The sequence below is a fragment of the Symphalangus syndactylus genome, chromosome 3, assembly GCF_028878055.3.
Source record: "Symphalangus syndactylus isolate Jambi chromosome 3, NHGRI_mSymSyn1-v2.1_pri, whole genome shotgun sequence".
Classification (NCBI taxonomy): domain Eukaryota; kingdom Metazoa; phylum Chordata; class Mammalia; order Primates; family Hylobatidae; genus Symphalangus; species Symphalangus syndactylus.
In genome coordinates, this window is record NC_072425.2 from 10,790,850 (window position 1) to 10,814,665 (window position 23,816).

Consider the following 23,816-nt stretch of genomic DNA (forward strand, 5'->3'; position numbering starts at 1 on the left):
CCTGGGGCGCTGAGCACTTTGGGTCCTTTCCAGCACCAGGAAAGAAAGCTCCTTGAAGTACAGGCACCTCTACTGTTGGGCATCTCACACACACTTGCTCCTCCTTGTGCCTTGCTGCCCCATGGTGACAGAACTGATTTGGCAGCCTGGGCCATGCGTGCAGGGCCACAGGCCCTCAGCAGGTGCTGGTGGGCGGATGGACAGATGGACAGAGGGACATTAGCTGTGGCGTGTGCCCGTGGGGACGGCGTCTTAACACCAGGCACACGCCACTTCTCAGAAATCCCTGGAAACAATTGGGATAGTAACAGAACATCACAACTGACTTTCTTCTCGAAACGATGGGTGCTAACCACGGAGTGATTCCCCAGCAGCAGGCAGGCGCGGTGCTTTCGGTGATGGTTTCGGCCGTGTTTGTTGCATGTTGAGAAGAGTGTTTTACATCCCTTGGCGTTTATAGTGCTGGGATCTTAAGAACGTCACACATGTGCAATGGGTTGTCCCACATGAGGGGGCCACCTGCCTGTGCAAGGGGTGGTGGGAGGCGCTGCCTGTCAGGTGCTGGCTGCAGCCTCTGGCAAGTAGTGGGTGCTTCTGCAGAGGGAGGACACCTAGGGATGGAGGCCCACAGGTCTTAGTTTTGGGGTACTCGGGCCAGGTGCCTTCTTTGGAGACAGGGAGGCAGCTGTTGGACAGGCAGGCCCGGGAGCCGGAGACGTGTGGTTAGCCTGGAGCCAGGGTCGTGGGAGCTGGGTTTCCCAGGGTGGGTGTGGGGGGCCTTCAGGATTTGAACCTGCATCTCGCTGCCGGAAAGGTGCCCCACCCTGTGGCTGAGCCCCCTGTCCCCACTCAAGGGTGTCTGAAGCTGGGCCCCATGGGGGTCAGAGGGAGCTGGATCTGAGGTTCCACACAGGTGCTTCCTGACTTCCTACCCTGCCAGATTCCCTCTGGGGACTTTGCTTCCCAAAGAGCCCTGAATTGAGCCTGGGAGTCAAAACCACATTTTCAGAGGGCCCCAGTGTGCCAGGCCCAGGGTCCAGAGTCTCCCAGCCCTGAGCCGGGGTGCAGGGCATTGCGAAACCCATGCTGGCATGAACGGGAACAAAGGGTGGAAGAAACCAGGAGAACTCTTGCCTCAGTTTCTCATCCAAGCCCTATTCATTCCACTGTGTGCCCATTCATCCCACAGCCATTCCAAGTGCCTGTTGTGGTGGGCTTGGGGGGCACAGCGCCAAGGGCACAGGACTGCCTGCCACCAGCTGGCCACTGGAGTTGCCCAACAAAGAACCACAGACCAGTGCCTTCCAGCAGCAGCCCTGGAGACCACAAGTCTGAAACCAAGGTGTCAGCAGGGCTGTGCTCCCTCTGGAAGCTCTAGGTGTTGGCAGGGCTGTGCTGCCTCCAGAGGTTCTAGATGTTGGCAGGCTGTGCTCCCTCCAGGTTCTAGGTGTCCGTGGGGCCGTGCTCCCGTGGGGCCGTGCTCCCTCCAGGTTCTAGGTGTCCGTGGGGCCGTGCTTCCGTGGGGCCGTGCTCCCTCCAGGTTCTAGGTGTCCGTGGGGTCGTGCTCCCTCCAGGTTCTAGGTGTCCATGGGGGCCGTGCTCCCTCCAGGTTCTAGGTGTCCATGGGGCCGTGCTCCCTCCAGGTTCTAGGTGTCCATGGGGCCGTGCTCCCTCCAGGTTCTAGGTGTCCGTGGGGCCGTGCTCCCTCCAGGTTCTAGGTGTCTGTGGGGCCGTGCTTCCGTGGGGCCGTGCTCCCTCCAGGTTCTGGGTGTCCGTGGGGCCGTGCTTCCGTGGGGCCGTGCTCCCTCCAGGTTCTAGGTGTCCGTGGGGCCGTGCTTCCGTGGGGCCGTGCTCCCTCCAGGTTCTAGGTGTCCATGGGGCCGTGCTTCTGTGGGGCCGTGCTCCCTCCAGGTTCTAGGTGTCCATGGGGCTGTGCTCCTTCCAGGTTCTAGGTGTCCGTGGGGCCGTGCTCCCTCCAGGTTCTAGGTGTCCATGGGGCCGTGCTCCCTCCAGGTTCTAGGTGTCCGTGGGGCCGTGCTCCCTCCAGGTTCTAGGTGTCCGTGGGGCCGTGCTCCCTCCAGGTTCTAGGTGTCCGTGGGGCCGTGCTCCCTCCAGGTTCTAGGTGTCCGTGGGGCCGTGCTCCCTCCAGGTTCTAGGTGTCCGTGGGGCCGTGCTCCCTCCAGGTTCTAGGTGTCCGTGGGGCCGTGCTCCCTCCAGGTTCTAGGTGTCCGTGGGGCCGTGCTCCCTCCAGGTTCTAGGTGTCCGTGGGGCCGTGCTCCCTCCAGGTTCTAGGTGTCCGTGGGGCCGTGCTCCCTCCAGGTTCTAGGTGTCCGTGGGGCCGTGCTCCCTCTGCAGGCTCTAAGGGAGGATCCATCCTGCCTCTTCAAGATTCTGGTGGCCCCAGGCACTGCTTGGCTTGTGGCCACATCACCCCAACCTGTGCCTCTGTCATCACACGACCTCTTGTCTTCTTTATTCTCTTCTAGGGACACTTGGATTTAGGGCCCACTGGGTAATCTGGGATTATCTTATCTCGAGAGCCTCAGGGTTTTTTTTGTTGTTGTTGTTGAGACAGAGTCTTGCTCTGTTGCCCAGGCTGGAGTGCAATGGTGCGATCTCGGCTCCCTGCAACTTCCGCCTCCCGGGTTCAAGTAATTCTCCTGCCTCAGCCTCCCGAGTAGCTGGGATTACAGGTGCGTGCCACCACACCTGGCTAATTTTTTGTATCTTTAGTAGAGACGGGGTTTCACCACATTGGCCAGGCTGCTCCCGAACTCCTGACCTCATGATCTGCTTGCCTCGGCCTCCCAAAGTGGTGGGACTATAGGCGTGAGCCACCGCACCCGGCCTTGAGAGCATCAGTTTAATTTTACCTGCAAAGACTGTTGTTCCAAGTAAGGTCACAAATAGGCTTCTCAGGGTCTGGATGCAGATCTGCCTCTTTGGGGCCCACCCATTCAACCCATTACACTTGCTGTTATGGACTGAATGTGTCTCCCCAAAATTCCTGTGTTGAAACCCTACCCTAAAATGTGATGTTATTAGGAGCTGGGGCCTTTTGAGGTAACTGGGTTGAGATGAGGTCGTAAGAGCGGACTCTTCATGAATAGGATGGTCTCTTTTTAAGAGTACCAAAAGGGACCGCTTCTGTCTGCTCTCTGCTGTGTAAGGGTACAAGGAGAAGTCACTGGAACCTGACCATGCTGGCACTGGGCTTCCAGGCTCTGGAACTGCAAGAAAGAAACCCCTGGGTTTACAAGCTTCCCGCGCTGTGGGATTTTGCTGTAGCATCCTGAGCTGCTGCCTAAGACTCCAGGCAGATGACTACACTTCCTGAAGCTGCTCTCTGCTCATCTGTAAATGGGGAAAACGCCTCTGCTTTCCTCTGCTTTGGAGATCATGGTCCTGTAGCAGAGCCGAGCAGCCTAAAAACCCTGTCCCCAGCACAAGGTGAGTGACCCACCCGTGGCCTGGTGTCAGCTGCTGTGGGTATGACTGCCACCTCTGCTTGACAGGTGAGGAAACTGAGGCTCTGAGAGGTGAAGGGCAGGTCCTGGGGGTCCAGACTGAGAGAGGTTCTAGTCTAGCGCTCCCAGCTCCCACATATGGGCCTCATGAAGCACAGGGACTGCTGGGGAGGAGGTGCCACATTGGATCCAGCTGGGGTGGCCTGGCGGGTGACGACCACTCCCCGGTGGGTGGGGCTTTGTAGGCACCTGCAGGACAGGCTCCAGCAGGAGCTCCAAATGGGGACGTGGCGGGCGTGAGGGACTCTTTCAGGGTGAAAGCCCCACAGTGCCTGTCCCACTCCTGCTCTGACCCTGCTGGGTGCCAGCTCTTGTCCTCCAGCCTCCATAGTTGCCCATTTGGCAATTGGCTAAGAAGAGTTTTTGACACTTTGCTGTCGCGTGGCTGGCTTGTGGCCTTCTGCAGGGGGAGAGGCCGCCTCCCACCTTGCTGCCTCCATAGCCAAGGGCCGTGCCTGCCTTTTGTTTCCAATCATAGAAGGAGGCTCGGTTTCACCCCCCTGCTTGGGAAGCTCTCTGGTGCTGCGGTTGCATTTTTCCTTCAATATTTTTAGCCCAGCAGGAAGGGATAATAGCGAGAATTGTTCCTTCAGATTGGAGAGCGATCATCCGGTGTCTGCTGGCTGTGAAGGGATCCATTTGGCTTTAATTTTCATGGGCGGTGGGGGAACGGGAAAAATCGCGCGCTCTGCTTGGGTTCGTCTGGAGTTGGATTGTCCAATTGCGCTGGAGATAGGGCGCTCCAGAGGGCGTGCGAATGCCCTCATGTTGACCTCGGAGGCCGCTTTCCGGAAGGGGGAAGAAATGGAGAAAATGAGGTGGCAGAGACGAGCCTGTTTCACAGGCGGCTTGTGGGCTGCAGCAGAGAGGAGGGGCTGAGGTCCTATGAGAGCAACCCGGAGGGCCGAGGCGCGGGCGTGCGTCTGGGCTAATTGCTCAGAGCCAGGCGGCAAGAGAGTAGGATTTGAACACTGGGGGACTCGGAAGCTGGCTCAGGGAAGATGGTTATAAAGAGAAATACTAGAAAAGCAATTTCCTGCTAGCTTTATAGAAAACCTTTGGTTTGACCCTGACCTTGAAGTCCTGATTATGTGGGCCACTCTGTATACTCCCCCACCTTGGCTTAAACCCACCGTCAGCGGCAGAGGTGGGTCCTTGGAGGGCTTCGGGGGAGCAGGCGTGGAAAGCTGAGACCTCTCTCAGCTGCTGGCTCTGAGCAGGCACGGCTGGGCTGTGGCCTAGCATGCAGTAGGTGCCGCCTATTCGGCGTCTGACTGTGGACAGGAGCGGGGTGCAGAGTTGAATAGGAGCCTGCCAGCTGCCCACCTGCTCCACTCAGACTTCCAAATGACGCTTTTCCAGAATTGATTTTTCTTGCTGGGTTTTCTCTCCAGTGCTGCTGAGGAAGCACTTGACCGTCAGGATGGAGAGGGGCAATTCTGCAGCTTGGCCTGGCCCTGCCTGCATGTGCCCAGGGCTGCTGGGCAGCCAGAGTGTGTCTCTTTTCTTGAGATCTTGACTTTTCAGCCTTTGAGAACCCACTCGCCATGGCTCAGGGGCTGTGGACAGACAGACCCTGGCAGCGGGTGGGAGCCCCAGCACCGGGGTTCCTGGACTTCATGGCTGCTGGTCCTTGCTGGTTCTCACCAGCTGGACACTTGAAGTTTGCGGCAGAGCTTGTCTGGAAATCAGGCTGCACAGGAGCGGACCGTGAGAAAAGCTGAGCGTGAAGCCCCTAACCAGCACGAGATGCCCGGGGCGGGGGCAGGTGTTCTGCCTCTCTGGGACCTCCTGGCCTTGAGCCACAAAGCAACCTCGCCCCATCCCTTTTTGGGGAAGATCCTGGGATTCTGGACCCGGGGCTGCCTGCGTGCTGCAGGTTGGAGTTTGGGGTCTGGGCTCTGGTAGCAGACATTTCGAATCCATGTCTCCAGGGCCCTGTTTTGGAGACAGCTGGCTGGGCCCTCTAAGTCTTCTGGCATCTTCTCTGGGAAGCCCGTTTCCCATCTCGCAGCAGCATTGCCTGCAGTGTGATGAGCAGGTGACCCGCCATTCGAGGGGTCAGGTACAGTGGAGGAGAAAGGCCATTTCTTCCTTTCATGAGCTGGGCTTGGGTTGAAGGAGACAAGGTCAGGAAGTGGGGTTAGGGAACAGTATTCAGGCCACAGGAACAGCATAGTGAAAGGCTCAGAGCCCTAGCGGGTGCCAAGTGTCAGCCACATGTCTCCAGCATCCAGGGCCCCCAGCCCACTTTGGACGAACCAAAGCCGGAAAGCTGGGGGTGGGAGTGGCCAGGAGACCTCGTGGAAGGTGACGGAAGGCACCGGAATTGGGTCAGGGCGTCCTGGGGGAAGGAGGGGAAGTGTGCAGAGACAGGGGTCCGGAAGCTTGCTAAGGGCAGGGACTTGCCTCTGTGGGTCTGACTTGGAGGGCTACCTCTACCAGTGCCCAGGTGGTGTAGTGCGTTGCGAGTCGCATTTTGGTAGTCATCCTGGGAGGTGCCTGGTTCCAGTCATCCTGGGAGGTGCCCTGGGAAGCAGGAGGGCCCAGCGTAAGGGAGGAGCATGTTTCCCCACAGGACCGCCAGTGTCAGAGGGATGGAGAGGCACCCACCGACAGAGCCGGTTTGCAGCTAGCTCTGCCTTCACCCGAGCCAGCCTGGACCCTCCCTCCTCCCAGGTTGTCCGCAGAGTAGGCTGCCTCTTGCCTATGCCATGGGGCTCCCATGGGGACAGGACCAGACCACCTGGATTAGACCTGGGTACTCTCCTCACTACCCTGATGAGCAGGGTGGTCCCTGAGCCATTTCTCCACCTGTAGACCAGGGATACACGACAGCTCCTGAACATGTTAGCAGGATGAACCAGAGAGGAATGTCAAGAGCTTAGTGCTGGCCAGGCACGGACCCAGCGGACGCTGTTTGTTATTGGAGAAAGTGGAAGTGCCGCCTGACATTGTTTTAGCATATTGAGTGTTAGTGAGACTCAGAATGCTGGAAACTTTTACAGAATAGTGAAATGAGACACGCTGTTGATGCAGCCCTTTCTGTCATTCCTGTGGACAAATGTAGCAGCCGTGGCTCAAGCTGCCTGCTCTTGGTGCGGGGAGCTCCACTCCTGAGGGCACGCGGGCTGCCTGCCCTGCTGATCTGGCCTGCCCCTCTCTCTGCCAGTTGCCTGCCCCTGACCTGGGGGCAAGGCTGGCCCCTGGAAGACCTTGATATGCACGAAGAAAACACCACCCCACTCCTCCAGATCACAGCAGGTAGAGCAGCTCCGCACTCCAGCTGGGCGAAGGGGGACACGCATGCGAGGCCATGCGCAAAGGCGAGTCGGGTTCATTACTCAGCCTGCTGGCCTGACGCCTTGGCCCTGGTGCGTGCGCAGCTGAGGAAATGGGCCCGAGCGAAGGAAGTGTTCATGTTCAATTGTCCAGACAAAATCGACTCTCGACACTCCTCAGTCAATCCCTGGCTGAGCTGTGCTTTCCCTACCTGGAGCAGTGAACGAGCTGGAGCGACCTTGGACGTCTGCCTTGGGAGCCCCGCACTGCAGCCTCTCTTTAAGGGCTCAGTGCGGTCTGGGCATAGTTGCCTGTAATTCCAGCACTTTGGGAGGCCGAGGCAGTTGGATCACCTGAGGCCAGGAGTTTGAGACCAGCCTGACCAACATGGGGAAATCCCGTCTCTACTAAAAATACAAAAATTAGCTCATTACGGTGGCACAGGCCTGTAGTCCCAGCTGCTCGGGAGGCTGAGGCGGGACAATCGCTTGAACCTGGGAGGCGAAAGTTGCAGTGAGCCGAGATCACGCCACTGCACTCTAGCCTGGTTGATGCAGTGAGACTCTGTCTCACACACACACTCACGAAGGCCTCAGTGCGGGGGCCCTGGTGATGGCCTGGGAAGCCTTTCAGTGTTGATGATGACTGTCAAGTTAGACCAGTTTTTTTTTTTTTTTGAGATGGAGTTTCAGTCTTGTTGCCCAGGCTGGAGTGCAATGGCACGATCTCAGCTCACTGCAACCTCCACCTCCCGAGTTCAAGCGATTCTCCTGCCTCAGCCTCCTGAGTAGCTGGAATTATAGGCATGTGCCACCACGCCCGGCTAATTTTGTATTTTTAGTAGAGACGGGGTTTCACCATGTTGCTCAGGCTAGTCTCAAACTCCTGACCTCAGGTGATCCACCAGCCTTGGTCTCCCAAAGTGCCAGGATTATAGGCGTGAGCCACTGCACCTGGTGACAGACCAGTTTTAATGCAGATGCAGGCCTCCCTGAGTGTCGTCTCCTCATTTGTAAAATGGGCTATAAAGGACCACCCACCTGCTAGAATGCTTATTGGATCTGACCAGCTAATGGGTCCCTGGTGGGCTGGTGTGTAGAGTTTTGCAGGTGACATTGATGTGTGCAGGAATAAGTGGTCGAGGCCAGACCCTACATTCTACCTGCTTGCTTGTTTTCGGAAGAGATGCTTCCGGAAGTGAGGTTGCCACCTAAGCAGCAGTGGCTGTCCTTGGGGGCCCGGGACGCCTTGGAAGGCATCGTGGACTCTCTGCTGCTTGAGGGGAAAGCAGGGCCCTTTGAGAGGTGTCAGCAGTCAGAGGGCACCTAAGAGTGCTTCCTAGACATTCATGCATTTGTTCATTCATTCATTCATTAGTTCATTTGTTCGTCTACCAGATACGGAGCCCCTGTGATGGGCTAGGCATTGTCCAGGGTATTTGCGACCCAGAGGGAGCAAACGGCCTCAGCTCCTGTCTCCGTGAGCACCTGGCCAGCCTGTCACCCAGGGTCACCGGTTTATCTACCTGATGGGCCCCAAATTTGATCCATTCCATCAAGCTGCATCTGTTGAATAGTAACTGAGCTATTTGCAGTGGTTTTTGGAATGAGCATGGCATAAATAAAACAGGAAATTAATTTGTTTTCCGATTTTTTTATTGATCAAAGACATCCTTAGCTGCCAGTCAAAGCTTCTGATCAGCACAACGCAGCACAGTGGCCCCAGGGAGTCAGCGCCACTCCAGCAGGAAGCAGAGCAGCCGGGCGTGTGCAGTCGGTCTCTGCTAAGCGCAGTGTTAGTGACACTTGTTGAAGTATTTCAAGAAAACGCACTATGTCTATCTATGTCTGTGGGTACTTCCTGGAGCCTTTGCTGCAGAGCGTGGAGGCTGCACATGGAGACCCCGACTTGCTCAGAAAGACCCAGGGGCTTCGAAAGAGAGTGCCTGTTCTCCTGAGGCCCAGAAGCTGTGGTGCCCTGTTTCTTTCAGGGCTGTGGCGCCTAGGTTCCCTTTTGCAGCAAGGGGCACATGGGGTGGGGGTCTTCACCTCCCAGTTGCTGGGCTGCCCTGGCCATGAGCAGAGAGCCTGAGGTTGGGCCCCAGAAGTCCCTTGTCAGCCTGTGTCCCTCCCCCAGTCCCTGGCAGCTGCCTTGAGGAGCTCTGCTGTGAACTAAAGGCCAGCGGTGTGGCGGTCTAACAGCTCCAGGGTGGGACCATGGTGATGAAGGGCCCAGGTTCTCGTGCAGTGTGGCTGCTCCTCAGCTCCAGCCAACTGTGCCCCCCAACCCCCCCCGCCCAGCCAGCTCTCTCAGTGACCAATGTCTCAGGGGACTTCTGGACTTCCCCAGTGAGATGGCCTCAGTACAGTCTCTTTATTTTGAGTGAGAGTCCCAGCATCGTGGAAGTCAGAGGGCAGGGTTCTCCTTGCCCATTTTACAGATTGAGAAACTGAGGTACAGAGAAGCCGTGTGGCTGTTGAGTAGGAGCAGGCCTGGGTTGTCCCCACCTGGAGTACCTGCTGTGGGCTCTGCACTGGAATGTGGTTGTGCGCAAGAGGCCGGTGGGGGAGGTAGGACTGTGCAGGACAGGAGTAGGTGGTTAGGGATGCCAGCCAGAGGCCTGGGAGGAGCCCTGCCTGTTGGTGACAATCTACATGGATGGGGAAGGTTGGGCCAGGCGATCTGGAGACCCCAGCGTGGGGCTTTCCCTGCGGGACCCCACCCCCAGCTGAGTGTCACTCCTGGAACTGAGGACACCTGGGCCCCTGACCTTCCTGGTGGGGCAGCCGAAGGGACTTTCCCGGGGATGGGCCTGCCAGAGGCTGGGGGCATCCTGAGAGGAACCGGGCCTGGGTTCAGATCACGGGTCACCTGCCTTCTGGTGCCTCCATTTCCACATCTGCAAACTGGGGCTCAAAATGCAAGTTGTTTGTGGGGACGGAGCAAATGTGGATGTGAAAGTGCTAGTAGGCTGTGAAATGGCGCATGCGTGCTAGTTAGTTATTATATGCCGATCAATCAGTTCAGCCCCCTCCTTTCTGGCCCCATTCCCAAGCCTTGGTTTCTGTGGGTGGGGCCTGCCCCTCAAGCCCAAAGGCCGGGCTCCTACACTCAGCGCCTCCCCATCTCCTCTGGACAGACTGAGTTTTCGTCAAAGTACTGTTGTCATTTTAAAAAAGAAAAAATAATGGGATTTCCCTGCCCAGAAACCCATAGACAGGATAGCTTAAAGGCCAGCAGTCTGGCCTTGGGGGTCAAAACATCCCAGATCTGTTGTTAGCTCAATTATATCCTTGCTAGTGACCTTGGGCAGGCCAGGTGACCTCCTGAAACCTCAGTTTCCTCATCTGTAAATCAGAAATTGCTGCAGTGACTCAAGGGAGCTCTTAGCCCAGCGCCTGGCCTTCTGGAAAACCTGGCGGCCGTGGAGCACCTGTAATCACTGTGAGTCAGCGCACCAAGACGTGCAGCCAGTCTTGGCCGGAAGGGCTTGGATTGCTGTGCCAGAGCCTCACTGTGCAGATGAGGAGACTTGCCCGAGCTCTCCTGGGAGGAGGGAGCAGCGAGGGCCACCTCCCATAAAGGTCAGCCCGGCCCCACGCTCCTCCTGCATGGCCCAGCTGGGGCCGAGGAGTCAGGCCCTGAGACAGTGTGGCACCTGCCTTGAAGATGCAGGCCTTGTGCCGCCGTCCTTGGCGAGACAGGACTTTCTTGCATCTCCTTAGGCGGGGGCCTGCCGCCCTTTCGCATCCTGGCCACTCCATTTGCCCCTGAACCCTGGGCCTACCCATGAGCTCACTGCTTGGAGCTTGGTTGTCTGTCTGTGCAGTGGGCCAGTGCACACCTCACAGGCTCTGCAGGTGGTGAGTGAGTTGGCTGTTGGTGCATGTCAGCATCCACCCTGCCTGTGGTCATTGTCAAGCTCTGCCATTACTCCATCCCCACTGCCCAGAGGTCGATGCCCAAGCCACCTGTTTTCAAACTGCAACTCCCCAGCTGAGGTGGGCTGGCTATGTGACTCAGGCAAGTGGATTTGCCTCCCCCGGCTTAGTTTCCCCTTTTGTACCCTCTCAGGGCATGCCGGCTAGATGCCAGCGCTGGAGGGCGAGGCAGGCCTGTCCTGTGTCCCACTCCAGCACTGCCGGTGACCCGTTGCCAGTAAGGTGCAGTGGAAGGGCCCACATAGGCTGAAGGGCGCCCCTGCTCTCGGTGGGCTGCCATGGGTTCTGCAGGGCAGAGAGGCCTGTCCCTGCCATTGTGTCCCCATCACAATAGATTGTTTCAGAGACCCTAAAGAGACATGACCGTCCTGTGAGCATGTGAACTTGGCCGGTGAAGCTTGCCATCCAGGATGCCCTCGGGACTCACCTGTGGCTCAGACCTGGGGTCCTGGCTCTGGGGTCTTGGCTCTCCGGCCCTGCCCTGCCTCTCCTGTCTGTGATGCCCCGCCCTGGCGCCTTGCAAGAGCTGAAGGACAGTGCAGCTGAGCCTGGAGAGGTGGGCGGCTGGGCATGGAGCCTGTGTCACCACACTAATCCGATTTCAGCCTGATTAGATCTGCGGCTGCCGATGAATGGGCCGGAGAGAAAGGGGCTGACGTTTCCAGGGCACACTACACGCTGCCTCTCATTGCAGTGGCAGAGCCTGGACAAGGGATTCTTGGGGCCCAGGGGTGGGAGCCCTCCCTGCAGTCTGGGGCTATGGAGAGCAGGAGGTGGGGTAGCCCATGCCCCCTCAGAGTGCCCTAAACAAACACAGTGGGGACCCCATAGCCGCCAGCCTGGGGGAGAGGGCACTCAGCCCTGGGACCCTTGTCACAGGGCTTGTTTTCTGGGGACAGACCCTTGCTGTGGCCACTCAGCTGGACTTAAAGTCCAGGATGCTGCCTTTGTCGGGGGTCCCGAAGGCCAGGTTGGATCAGTGAGAGGGAAGAATGCTGCTTGCTCCTGCAGCCACAGGTGACAGCTGAAGCCAGCCCCCACAGCTTGGGCATGGACAGGGGACTTTTCACCTGGCACTGACCACCATCTGGGCCTCCCTTGCCCACTGTCCCTCGGCCTGTGTCCTCAATGGGCCCCTGTGGCCAAGATGCACCTGCAGCAACCTCAGCCTTGGGTCCAGTCCCTGCCAACCATCAGGGTCTCTGTCTAGAACCTGGACCTTGAGGCTCTGATTGGCTCTAGAGCGACCACAGACCTTGCAAACCGGGCCACTGAGGAAAGGGGTGCAGGGATGGCAGGAGGGACCTGGTGCCTGCTCACACACCCGTCCTCTCAGAGGGCCTTTCCCTGGCCGATGCCGACATGGCTTCATTCTTGGTGCTGCCGCCTTCTGGTCAGGTGCCCACGTCCTTAACGCTCTGTGCCTCAGTTTCCCTTCATGGAAAATGGGATGAACTGTAGAAAGCACAGGAGATGCTCCCTGAAGGGAGGCTGGGCCATGTGTGGCCTCCCTCGAGGTGGAGCCTGACGTGCCCCCAGGCTTTGTCCCGGTCTCTGTTGTCCATGCAGTCCGTGTCCCTGCCATCTGCATCAGCCTGTGTGGCTCAGTTTTGCAGAGACCACGGACCACCCTGGGTTGGGCCCAGAGCTGCACCAGGAGGACTTCTTAAAGGTTAGGGTGGCCAGAGTGGCCACGGGTGGGACCGGGCCAGGCACAGCAGTTGGTGGGCCCACGGGAAAGGGGTGCTCTGGCCCCGTCCTGCGCCCGAAAGGAAGCCTGGGCCTGGCCGGCTGTGATTATGGTTGGGATCTGTGTAATTAACTCTAAACTTGGGAGGCTGAGGAAGAATGAAAATAAATGCTTAGTGGAAATTACAGACGAGCCACATTCAAAAAATAGTCATGCCGGGCTGGAAGCCGCAGCGCGCAGCAGCGCAGACGAGCAAGAGGGCGCAGCCCCTGCCCCGGCTCAGGCCAGCTCCCAGCTGCAGTGTCTGGGGCTGTCCTAACCAAGCACCATCGACCATGGTGGCTTTAAGCAGCAGAACCTTATTGTTCCCAGGGCTGCAGGCCAGCAGCCTGAATCAGTTGTGTGCGGCAGCAACAGCTCCTTCGTGGGGCCGCGGGGGAGAACCCATCCCACGCCCTCTCCCGCTTCTGGCAACAGTGGCCACCCTTGGTGTGGCTGGCCCACAGCTGCGTCACTCCCAGTTGCTAAGGAAAGGGGCCCATCGTCACATGCACTCCTCGTGGGTCTGTGTCTCCGTGTCTGTCTGTCTCTCTTCTAATTAATCTTTTTATTGTGGTAAAATACACATAACATAAAACCGAGTATCTTCTCCGGTTTTCCTCTAGAGCACTGTCCAGTAGCGTCAAGCACGTTTACTTTGTTGGCAAAGCGCCATCACCACCATTCACAGAACTCTCTCATCTTCCCGAGCAAGGGCTCTGTTCCCCTTGAAACCACCCCATCGCTCAGCCCTTCGAGGGTGCCCACCATTCTGCTTTCTCTCTCTGTGGATCTGACGACTCCAGGGGCCTCATGAAAGTGGAATCACAGCCAGGCGCGGTGGCTCATGCCTGTAATCCCAGCACTTTGGGAGGCCGAGGCAGGCAGATCACCTGAGGTCGAGAGTTGGAGACCAGCCTGACCAACATGGAGAAACCCCATCTCTACTAAAAATAGAAAAATTATCTGGGCATGCTGGCGCACGCCTGTAATCCCAGCTGCTTGGGAGGCTCAGGCAGGAGAATCGCTTGAACACCCGGGAGGCAGAGGTTGTGGTGAGCTGAGATTGCGCCACTGCACTCCCAGCCTGGGCAACAAGGGCAAAATTCCGTCCCCTCCAAAAAAAAAGTGGACTCACACAGGATTTGTCCTTTCGTGTCTGTATTCTTCAGAATTAACAGGTCGTGAAAAACAAAGATCATGGAGTGTTTTAGATTCACATTGTCTAAACTAGCCGTTACTAGCCACATGTAGCTTTAAAATGTAACTTAAAATTAGCAATCCAGTTTTTCAGTAGCCACCTTTTTTTTTTTTTTTTTTTTTTTTTTGAGACGGTGTCTTGCTCTGTCACCCAGGCTGGAGTGCAGTGGTGCGATCTCAGCTCACTGCAACCTCCGCCTCCTGGGTTCAAACGATTCTCTTGCTGCAGCCTCCCGAGTAGCTGGGACTTCCGGCATGTGCCACCATGCCCGGCTAATTTTTGTATTTTTAGTAGAGATGGGGTTTCACCATGTTGGCCAGGCTGGTCTCGAACTCCTGACCTCTAGTGATCCACCCGCCTCATCCTCCCAAAGTGCTGGGATTACAGGCGTGAGCTGCTGTGCCCGGCCGGACTAGCCACATTTCGAGTGTTCGGTGGGCACAGGTGTCTAGTGGCTGCCCTATTGGATGGTACATGGATAGAACGTTCCTATCATTCCAGAAAGTTCTGTTGGAGAAGATTGTATCAGATTAATGGAGACTGAAGAGGCATGGCGGCGGAAACTGTGTGTGATCCCAGATTGGAACCTGGGCCAGTTTTTTTTTTTTTTTTTTTTTTTTTTTAGCTATAAGGACATTTTGGTTGTCCTTTATGTATTAAGAAAATGCAAGTAAGGTCTATAGATAAGATAACTGTGTGGTGTCCGTGTTAATCTCCTGGTTTTGGTATAGGTACTGCGATTGTGGAAGAGGATGTCCTTGTTCTTAGGAAATACACACTCAGGTGTTTAGGGATAAAAGAGTATCATTACTGCAGTTAATCTCAAGTGTTCAGAAACACACACACACACACACACACGGACAAAGAGGGACTCTAGGATAAAACAAATGAGTCTGTTGTCTATGAACAGCAGCCGACCCCTGCCAGGATGGGACGAGTGGCCTGAGGCAGAGGGGGCTGGGGTGGGCACTGCCTGCTGTGAGGTAGAGGAAGGGGCGGGCAGGGGCGTGTGTCCTGGCTGGGGGACCCTCCACTCCCAGGGCGTTCTCAGTGCTGCTTGGTTTACGCTCTTAGGCTCTGATTCTGACCTGCACTATGTCTAAGTCTGTCCATTTGTCTAAATTTCCAGTGAGCAGGGACAGGCTCTCTGAACTTCTCTTGGAGCTGGGCAATTTGTCCATAGGGGATGGTTATTGATGAGGACGACAATCCTGGGCTTTTCTTGGGCCGTGTGTGCCATGCCCTCCCCTTGTGAATCCCCGTGCTGAGCCGGATTGGGGGGCTGATGGCTCCCACACCCCAGTGCCCACTCTGGTCATCAGGGCACGTGATTAATCCCGTGAGGCAGGTGGCGGTAGGATACCAGGCCTGACAAAACCACTCACCCTGGTCTCCCTGCTGGAGTCAGCAGACAGGATTCCAACCTGGGGCCTGAGTGACTCCAGAGCCTGCCCCCCGGGCCACCTCACCTGCTGCCTTATAAGTTTCCTTACCAGCTATTTCTTCATGAGGACTGGGCAGATGGCCGTTCCGCCCCCGCCAAGCCTTCCGCCCCCATGGCACATCAGGCGCGATGAGGGCCGAGAGCTCACTGGTTGGCAGTGGGCAGAGAGGAGATGACCCACGCATTGATTTGGGAATTCTGGCTTTTGTGCTCCCTCCACCCTTCCACTGTAGTTGGTACCTGCCACTCTGTGGGTCCTCCGTGGCTTCCTGGGGGTGGCCCCTGGCTGTTGGCTTTGTCACTCATGATTAGGAAGGATGTGTTGGTGCTGTCAGAAGCCTCGTATGTGTATGCACGCCTGTGCACGTGCCCACGTGAGCATGCGCCAGCCGTTCTTGTTGACTCAAGGCTGGCATATTCTGCTCCAGCCGTGACTGTCGTCCTGGACACGTGCTGGGTGCGCCTGGGAGGCCTGGGTTGGATGTTCATGGAGGGCCCAGGGTGCTGCCTTGCCGCCCTGACCAACCGTTACGGAGAGTGGCGTATCTTCTGAATGCAAAGGCCTTGGGGGTTTTGCAGCTGTGTGATGAGAAGGCGGGGGCAGTGGTGATTACACACTCGGACGTGGAGCTGGGCTGCCTGCTTCCATCCGGGCCTGGCTTCTCACCCCTGAGCCTTGGGACGGGGGGTTTCGTCATCTTTCTGAGCCCATTTCCTCCTTGAGAAAACAGGAATGGGCTTGGATGTGCTGGCGCACGGAAGCCAGAGCTTGCTGCTGTTGCTGTTACAGTTTTTACAGAGCTTACAGTTTTAATAAGTTTTTCCTTGCCCTTTGTTTTTTCCCTTTAGTTCCTGTGTTTGAAGAACATACGCACCTTCCTGAAAGTCTGCCACGATAAATTCGGATTAAGGAACAGCGAACTGTTTGACCCCTTTGACCTCTTCGATGTGCGAGACTTTGGAAAGGTGAGCAGTCACTTTCTCCAGCCTCAGTCGCCCAGCTGTGGTGGCCGATTTGCTGGCTCAGTGGCAGGTGGGCCAGATCCACGGAGCAGTCTGATTGGCTCCAACACAGAGCCAGTGGATCTCTGCACCCTCGTGTCTGGGAGGTGCAGGCAGGTCGTGTTACAAACAGGAAGGTGTGGAAGCCAGATTTGTGTGTCGGGCCTGGGACAACGGGATGGCCCCTTTCTCCCTCCAGTCAGGGTGAGGCCAGGCGTGGTGAATTCAGGCGGGTGGGGGAAGAGCAGAGTGCAGACAACCCTGGCCCTGCAGTTCTAGCCAGGGGACCCCGAGCATTTACCTCCTGCCCTGAATCTCGATCCTTCCTCTGAGAATGGGCCGAAGTTAGCACCACCTCCTAAGGGGTTGGGGAGATGAGGTGGGGAAAGCGTCTACTGTGTGCTCTGTGAATGGATTATCTCGGTTACCCCGGGACAAGCAGAGCTGCCTCTGACTCCGGGAAGGTGTTGGCCAAAGGGGGTATTCTCCAGTGGTGACCCTGGGAAGTGTCTCTGTGTTCTTAGGAAGCCTCACATGGCACCAGTCCTGCAGGAGCCCGGCTGGTGCACATGAGGGGACCCTGAGGCTGGCAGGTGCAAAGGCCCTGGGAGGCTGTAGTTCATTGGTGGCCTCCTGGTGAGCCTGGGTACAGAGGGACGTAGGGGCCACCTGCCTTCCAGAGCCCAGCAGCTCCACGGTTACTCTTTTTAAATGGATGGGATCAGGGCCTCGATAGCTTCCTGATGGATTCGGGGCTGGACGCCGGAGGTGCTCACAGTGGCCGAGGAGGCCCCAGGCCCCCGCCTGCTGTTGGGCTGCCTCTAGGAGACACTGCTTCCCGGACCACCGGGAGAATGGATTTCCACCTGCTGACGGGAAATAACAAGATATTTACTGCCTGATTTATTTGAGCATCATTGTCAGGGACTTGGTGTCTAAGGAAATACTCTGTGAATGCGTGATTTGTGAGGCGCAGAGGGAATTTGGGTTTGCAGTGGCGCATGCTGAGAAGTCAGTTCTGGGAGGAGCGTGTGGAAGTGCTGCACGGCCTCAGGTCAGGACCTGGAACAAGGGCGTTCCCGGAGCCATCGGTCCTGGAATTCTCCAGACATGAAATCTGGGGACCTCTTCATGAGCCCATCTGTGTGTAATCATCCAATTCTTAGAAGTTTGTGTCTCTTAAATGACTCACTGAGGCCCCCCCTGCAGCAGCACACATGCCTGGGAGTTTGATGCCCTGTTGAGGCCCATGGGTCCTGCTGTCCAGGGGCTTCCCTGCTGGGCTGGAGTCAGGGAGGCTTGAATGGCCTGGGCCTGTTTCCTTTCCTGTAAGTGGCTTCTCAATTCCTACAGATTTGTTCTGAAATGATTTAGAACTCTCTCCTGCTCCTTCCTTGCAAACAGCAGAGATGAATTTGCCTGCAGGGCCCCGGGTAATAGAGAGGCTGATGGTTCTGGACTTAGAGAAGGATCTTCCGAACACACACGCACATTCTTGCACCCACCCCACACATGTTCACACTCATGCTCAGACACACACAGCTCACATACACACACATACACACATTCACACAGACACCCATGGACACACCACACACAAACACACATACACACACTTGAACCCATCTTCCATATTCACACCCACACCCAGACACACACAGCTTACACACACACATTCACAGACTTATAGTCACCCGTACACATTCACACAGACATCCATGGGCAGCCCCCCAACACGGACATATCACACACATTCATACACAGTCTCACATGTACACACATACTTATACACACAACTGGTATTTATAATAACTGTAAAGAGAAAAATACAAGAAAACCTTGGCCAAACCTATTTCTTGGCCAACAGTTCAAATGCAGCATATTAAGTATATAATTTCATTTTGTTTTTAATTTGCTGTGGCGGAATGCAGTGATGTAAGACGTACATAAATTTAGATTAAACTCTCATTATTCAACTTGCCAGCTGTGTGGCCAAGCAGTTTGCAAATGGGCAGCCCTTGTCATCGTCCGTGGTTTCCAGTGAGGCAGCTGCGGCTCTGAGGGGTTGCAGAGGGGACTTCTTCTCGTGCCGGCCTCTGGTCTCCCCACGTCTCACCGTGGTGGTCAGTGGTGGTGCTGGCCAAGCTGTACCACCTCTTGTGGGGAGCTGGGAGTAGACGGCGGGTTTGGACCATGAGTCATGGTGTGGGGTGCTGGGAATGGGGGTGATGTCACTGTGCAGACCCCTGGGCTGAGCTGAGGGGCCTGGGTGAGGCCCACAGGAGGTGTTTGTGAAGTGCAGGTCGCTGTTGCTGCCGCCCCCACTGGTCACTTAAAACAAGTCCAGACTTCCACACAGAGATGGCAGCGCCTACTGTTTTTCTCTCCATTATTTTATACATAAAGATTCAATGGCTGGGCCGGGTGTGGTGGCTCACGCCTGTAATCTCAGCACTTTGGAAGGCTGAGGTGGGCGGATCATTTGAAGTTAGGAGTTCGAAACCAGTCTGGGCAACACGGTGAAACCCTGTCTCTAATACAAATACAAAAAGCAGCTGGGCGGGGTGGTGGGCGTATGTAATCCCAGCTACTCGCAGGAGAGTTGCTTGAGCCCAGGAGGCGAAGGTTGGAGTGAGCAGAGATCACACCACTGCACTTTAGCCTGAGTGATAGAGTGAGACTGTCTTAAAAAAAAGAAAAAAAAAAAAAGGACGCAATGGCTGTACCTTTGGGAGACAGAGCAGGTGGCTGAGCACGTGGACTTGGACCCCGGCAGGCTGGCTTTGAGTCCCAGCCCTGCCATCTCCAGGGTGCGGCCTTGCCCAAGTGACTCAGCTTCTCCAAGTCCCATTTGTAAAATGGCAGTGACACTCCCACCCTCAAAGGTCCCTTGAGCGGGTCAAGCCGTGTGTGCAGGGTCTCAGCACCGCATGTGCCCCAGGGCCCTGCCACTCTGGGGCCTTGCTGCTTCTGGTCTCCGCATCTGAGCCATGCCCTTTGCCTCTTGGAGGCCACGTGAATGTGGCCTGTGGTGTGTCAGGGACAGTTGGCTGGGGACCGGGCCCCCTGGGACTGTGGTCTGGGTGCTGGCGCCCTTGGGAGCAATGGAGCTGGAGCCTGCACTTCCCCTCCAGGGTGGGCCTGGCCTCGGCCCCGCCAGCCCTGTTCTCCGTGGCGGTGCTTTCTTCCTTCCCTGGATGTTTTTCCTACCGTGGTCAAGCTGTGGTCAGCACTTCCAAATGGAGTCTGGCAGCGGAGGCTGGGAAGCCGGGACGTTCACTACAGTCTGGAGCCTGACAGTTCTGCTCTGCCAGAGCCTCCTGGCTTCTCTGGGACAGGTGCTCCGGAAAAATAAACCACAAGCAGAAGCCCAGCTCCTCCCTGCGGCCTGGTCTGCCCAGGTGCTCGGACTCCTGGGGACCTCTTGCTGGGCCGGGGCGTTTTGTTCCAGTCCCTGCCGTGGACAGAGGGGAGGAAGGGTCAGAGCAGGGAGGGGACTTGCTGAGGCTGCTCGTCTTTGGCCTCCTGGACTCCCAGCTTGTTGACCACAAAGAGCCGGTGTGGAGGGTGGGGCTGATATGCCTGGTTCCTTACTTGGCCATTCCCCGCATCGGTCCCTCTGGCCACAGAGATGAAGAGCGAATGCCCCTTTCATTTCTTCGGGGCATTTACTGATCGTTTCCTACACGTCCAGATTCATCTTTTGTCGTTCATGAGCTCAGCCCAGTAGGGACACCCTGGCCATTCCAAATGAGCTCGGCGGGCTCCAGCAACCTCAGACTATGAAGATATGGCTGCATGCCCTCCCCCTGTTCCTCCCACTCTTGGCCTGCCCAGGAGCGGGGTGGCAGCTGTTTCTCCCCAGAACACAAAGCTCTGCAGTCAGAACTGACTGTTGTCTGGGGTGGGTGGGGCTGGTCAGGGGTAACCAATGGGGTGTGGGGCTGGGGACTCCAGGGCTACCAGGGGCAGAGCTGACTCTCTTACTCCTTGTCTGATCGGCGCCTACTTACATTCACAGCATTCAGGGCTGAAAGGAGCCTGATGGACTGGCCAGCGCATTCGTCAGGGCCCTCCAGAGACCAGAGAGACAGAAGCAGCCGGGTAGAGGCAGACAAGAGGGGCTAATTAGGAGCATCGGCTCTCGCGACTGTGGAGGCTGAGGGCCCCCAGCAGGCTTTCTGCGAGCTAGAGACCCAGGAACGGGGGTGACAGGGCTCGGCCCCAGTCCCAAAGCCTCAGAACCGGGGAAGCAATGGTGTGATCTTCAGTCTAAGGCCAAAGGCCTGAGAACCTGTGGGGCAAGTCTTGGAGACCAAAGGCTGGAGAGCCTGGAGTTCTGATGTCCAGGGGCAGGAGACCAAGAGTCCCAGCTCCAGGAGGGGGAGAGGGAATCGCATTTTCTCTGGCTTTTTGTTCTATCTGAGCCCCCAGCCGCTTGGATGGTGCCGCCCACAGGAAGGGGATCTCACCCGCTCACACGCCAGTCTCTTCTGGAAACACCTGCACAGCCACACCCAGAAACAATGCTTCCCCAGTTCTCCAGGTGTTCCTTCATCCAGTCAGGTTGACACCTAAAATTCACCATCACAGCTGGCTGCTGTCTCTGGCTGGTTTAGAAATGCCATTTCCCCTATTATTTAAGGAGGTTTGTGGTGTTTCAGGTCTTGTCTAGGCTCTGGGTTTGTTGTCATTCATTTTCTAAACAGCTGCCTCCCGGCTCCCCAAGTCTCTCATGTTGTGGGAGTCATTCCTTGGGAAGACAAAAAGCATTCATTTATTCATTCATTCACTCCTCCATCCATTTATCCATCCATCCATCTAGCCATCATCCATCTATCCATCTATCCATCCATCATTCATCTATCCATCCATCTACCTATCCACCCATCCGTCCATTCATCCACCCATTCACTGGTCCATCCATCCATCCATCCATCCATCCATCCATCCATTTATCCATCTATCCATTGTCCATCCATCCACCCACCCACTCACCATCCATCCATACATCAATCATTCATCTGTCCATCTACCCATCCACCCATCTGTCCGTCCATCCACCCATCCACCCATCCTTCATCCATCCACCCACCCATTCACCCATCCTTCCACCCGTCCATCCACCATCCATCCATCCATCCATCCACTCATCCATTTATCCATCCACTCATCCATTCATCCATTCCATCCACCATTCATCCACCCATCCATTCATTCATTCATTCATTCATTCATCCATCTATCATTCTGTTAAGCATATAATTTACCAAGTATTTAGTAAGCACTTACTATGCTGGAGTTAAAATGAAGAGACTCACATAGTCTTTGCCCTCACAGGGACCCCCAGATTAGCTGCTGAGCAATTAATGGTAGGAGAGAGGAGTGAGAAAGTGAAAACTCTGGAGCTTTGGCCCCAAGGCCTGCCGGCTCTGGCCCACATTCAGCCCTGGACACTGGAGTCTTTCCTCTGTGATTTTATCATGGAAAGGATCACTCTGTGTGTTAAAGGGACACTAACGTGAATGAGACTGTCTCCCTCTCCCAGGGATGGCCCCATGTGGAGCCTGGTTTGGCCAGTGTTTTCCCTGCTCACGGCCCTCACCTGCTGCTTAAGGGCGGTCTCCACCCCCAGCCCTTGGGTTTTTTCTTCTGCCTTCCCTTTGGGACAGGGGCAGAGGGTTTCCTTAACCCAGGAGGAGCACTGGGAGGGGACCCACCATGAGTCAGCCAGATTCCCTCTGCTCCTGGCCCCTGCCACCTGGGGAGACCTGGGCAGCAGGCGGATGGACCCCTGGAAACCCTCCAGGTTTCAGGAGCCCTGGGAAGCCCGCCAGGTGGTCCACTGCACCTGCCTTCTGGTGCCTCCTCTCATCCAGGCTCCATGGAGCCAGGCAGGCCCTGGAGGAGCGGGTGGGTGAGAGCAAAGCTTCAGTCAGACCTGGATGTGAGTTGGACTCTGCAGATACTTGGTCTCGTTGAGCCTTTGTTTCTGCAGGGCTCAAATGAAGCTCGAGACTGTCCCCTTGGAGATGTTGCTGTAAAGGACTCAGTGAAAAAATGAACGGCAGGTCCTAGTCATTTTTATTAGCATTTTCTTCCTCTTCACTCACCCCGCAAGTTCCAGTAGCAACTAAAGGATCCAGAAAGTTTATTCGGGAAGTGTTTCTCTTCTGGCTGCCTTTCCTGGTATTTTTTTCAAAGGGTTGCATTAAAGAGATTAGGTTTCGGCTCAAATAAGTTGTGTCCGGCTTCCTGTGCTGCCTGGGGTGGGCGTGCTCGGGCCGAGTTATGGCTGAGCATGAAGAGTGAGTCTGCAGCCCTTGTTGATGGGAGCCGTTGGCCCTGCTCCCTGCCGCGGCCCGTAGATCCTTTCCTGTTTTCCTCTGTGCCCAGTGTCTGTGCGGTTTGTCCAGTTGCCCGGCTGGGGAGGAGTGTGGAGAAGCCCATGGGCTGCCAGCTCTGGCGGGTTCTTCCAGGGGTTGGTTTGCCCCAGCGTGGAATCTGGTTGGGCATTTGGAGGGAGGGTTCTGGCGAGGCCGTGGGGTTTCTGTGGCTTGCTTCTGAGATTCTGGTCCCTGGACTCTGCAGATGATAACAATTCCAACCATAGGGACTCTGATCTCCTTATTGCGAGCCGGGGCTGAGCACGGGCCTGCGGGAGGGCAGGAAGGCATCCTGGCAGCGCACTGACTGTTTACCATGCGCCCTGGCGTCACCTCTCTTATCTCCACCTAAGCAACTGGTGCACGGTCATGTGGCTGTGAGTTTCTTGGGTCCTCAAACCCTTGCTGTCCTCCCTCCCCAGGTGCCTGGTCATGGCATTGTCATTGGGATCCGTCCAGCTCCTTCGCGGGGCCCTGGGCAGGCGGCTTTTGCTGAGCCTGACGTCCTCGCCTGTGACGTGAGGACAGTGGTCCTGCTTTCCCTGTTGATCAGAGGCTCCTGGGCGCCGGGTCACAGGCAGCTCTTTGTGTAGGGATGGAGCAGGGTGAGCAGAGCGTGATGAGGATGCTGTTGCTGTCTCCGTTAGTGGGGACAGTTGCCATTGACAGTGTGCACTTGCACCCTAGGTCAGGGGACAAAGGGACAGACTCGTTCAGGAGGTGAGGGCTGCGCTTCTGGGCAGAGGACAGGGAAGGCAGGCGGGCAGGAGGGAGGGAGAAGGGAGGGAAGAAAGGAGGGGAGGAGGGAAGAGGGAAGGACGTGCTTCTCCTTAGCATCACAGGGTGCTCCCTGCCTGCAGGAGGGGGGCCCCCTGGGCACAGGTGCTTCTGGTTGTCAGAGGGAAAGCTTAGTCCTCCCTGGGCCCTGCCCCCTGCTCCTCCTCGCTGCTGTGGAGCTGCTTCAGCCCCTCCTGCCCCTGGGCTCTCTGGCTGCCCCCTGCCTGGAAGGTTCTCCCCAGAGCTGCCGGTGCCTTCCCACCCTCCTGCAGGCCCTTACTCAGCTCTGGTCCAGCGGGGCCTGCCCTGATGGCGCCTTGCCCTGTGCAGGGACAGGTTTCGGAGTGAAGCCTGATGCTGCTTCTCTGGTGTCCCAGCCCAGGCCACCCAGCCCAGGCCACCCTGTCCAGCCCCAGGAACCCACGGCGCTGGCTGGGCAGTGCAATTCACTCTAGCCTCACTCAGGGCGGAATGAACCTTCCCAGAGGAAATCGCTAGGCCGCTTCCATTGCTTGAGTTGAAGAGCA

General features: G+C 56.7%; 1 protein-coding gene across 3 annotated transcripts in view; it reads left to right on the plus strand.

The window, feature by feature from the left end:
* The window catches only part of VAV2 (vav guanine nucleotide exchange factor 2), a 223,811-nt gene that overhangs the window by 35,948 nt on the left and 164,047 nt on the right, over window positions 1-23,816 (plus strand). For all 3 annotated transcript variants that reach the window (XM_055270455.2, XM_055270456.2, XM_055270457.2), the window contains exon 2: window positions 15,974-16,090. In XM_055270455.2, the coding sequence (XP_055126430.1) occupies window positions 15,974-16,090 (117 nt within the window). The remainder of the gene's footprint in view (window positions 1-15,973; window positions 16,091-23,816) is intronic.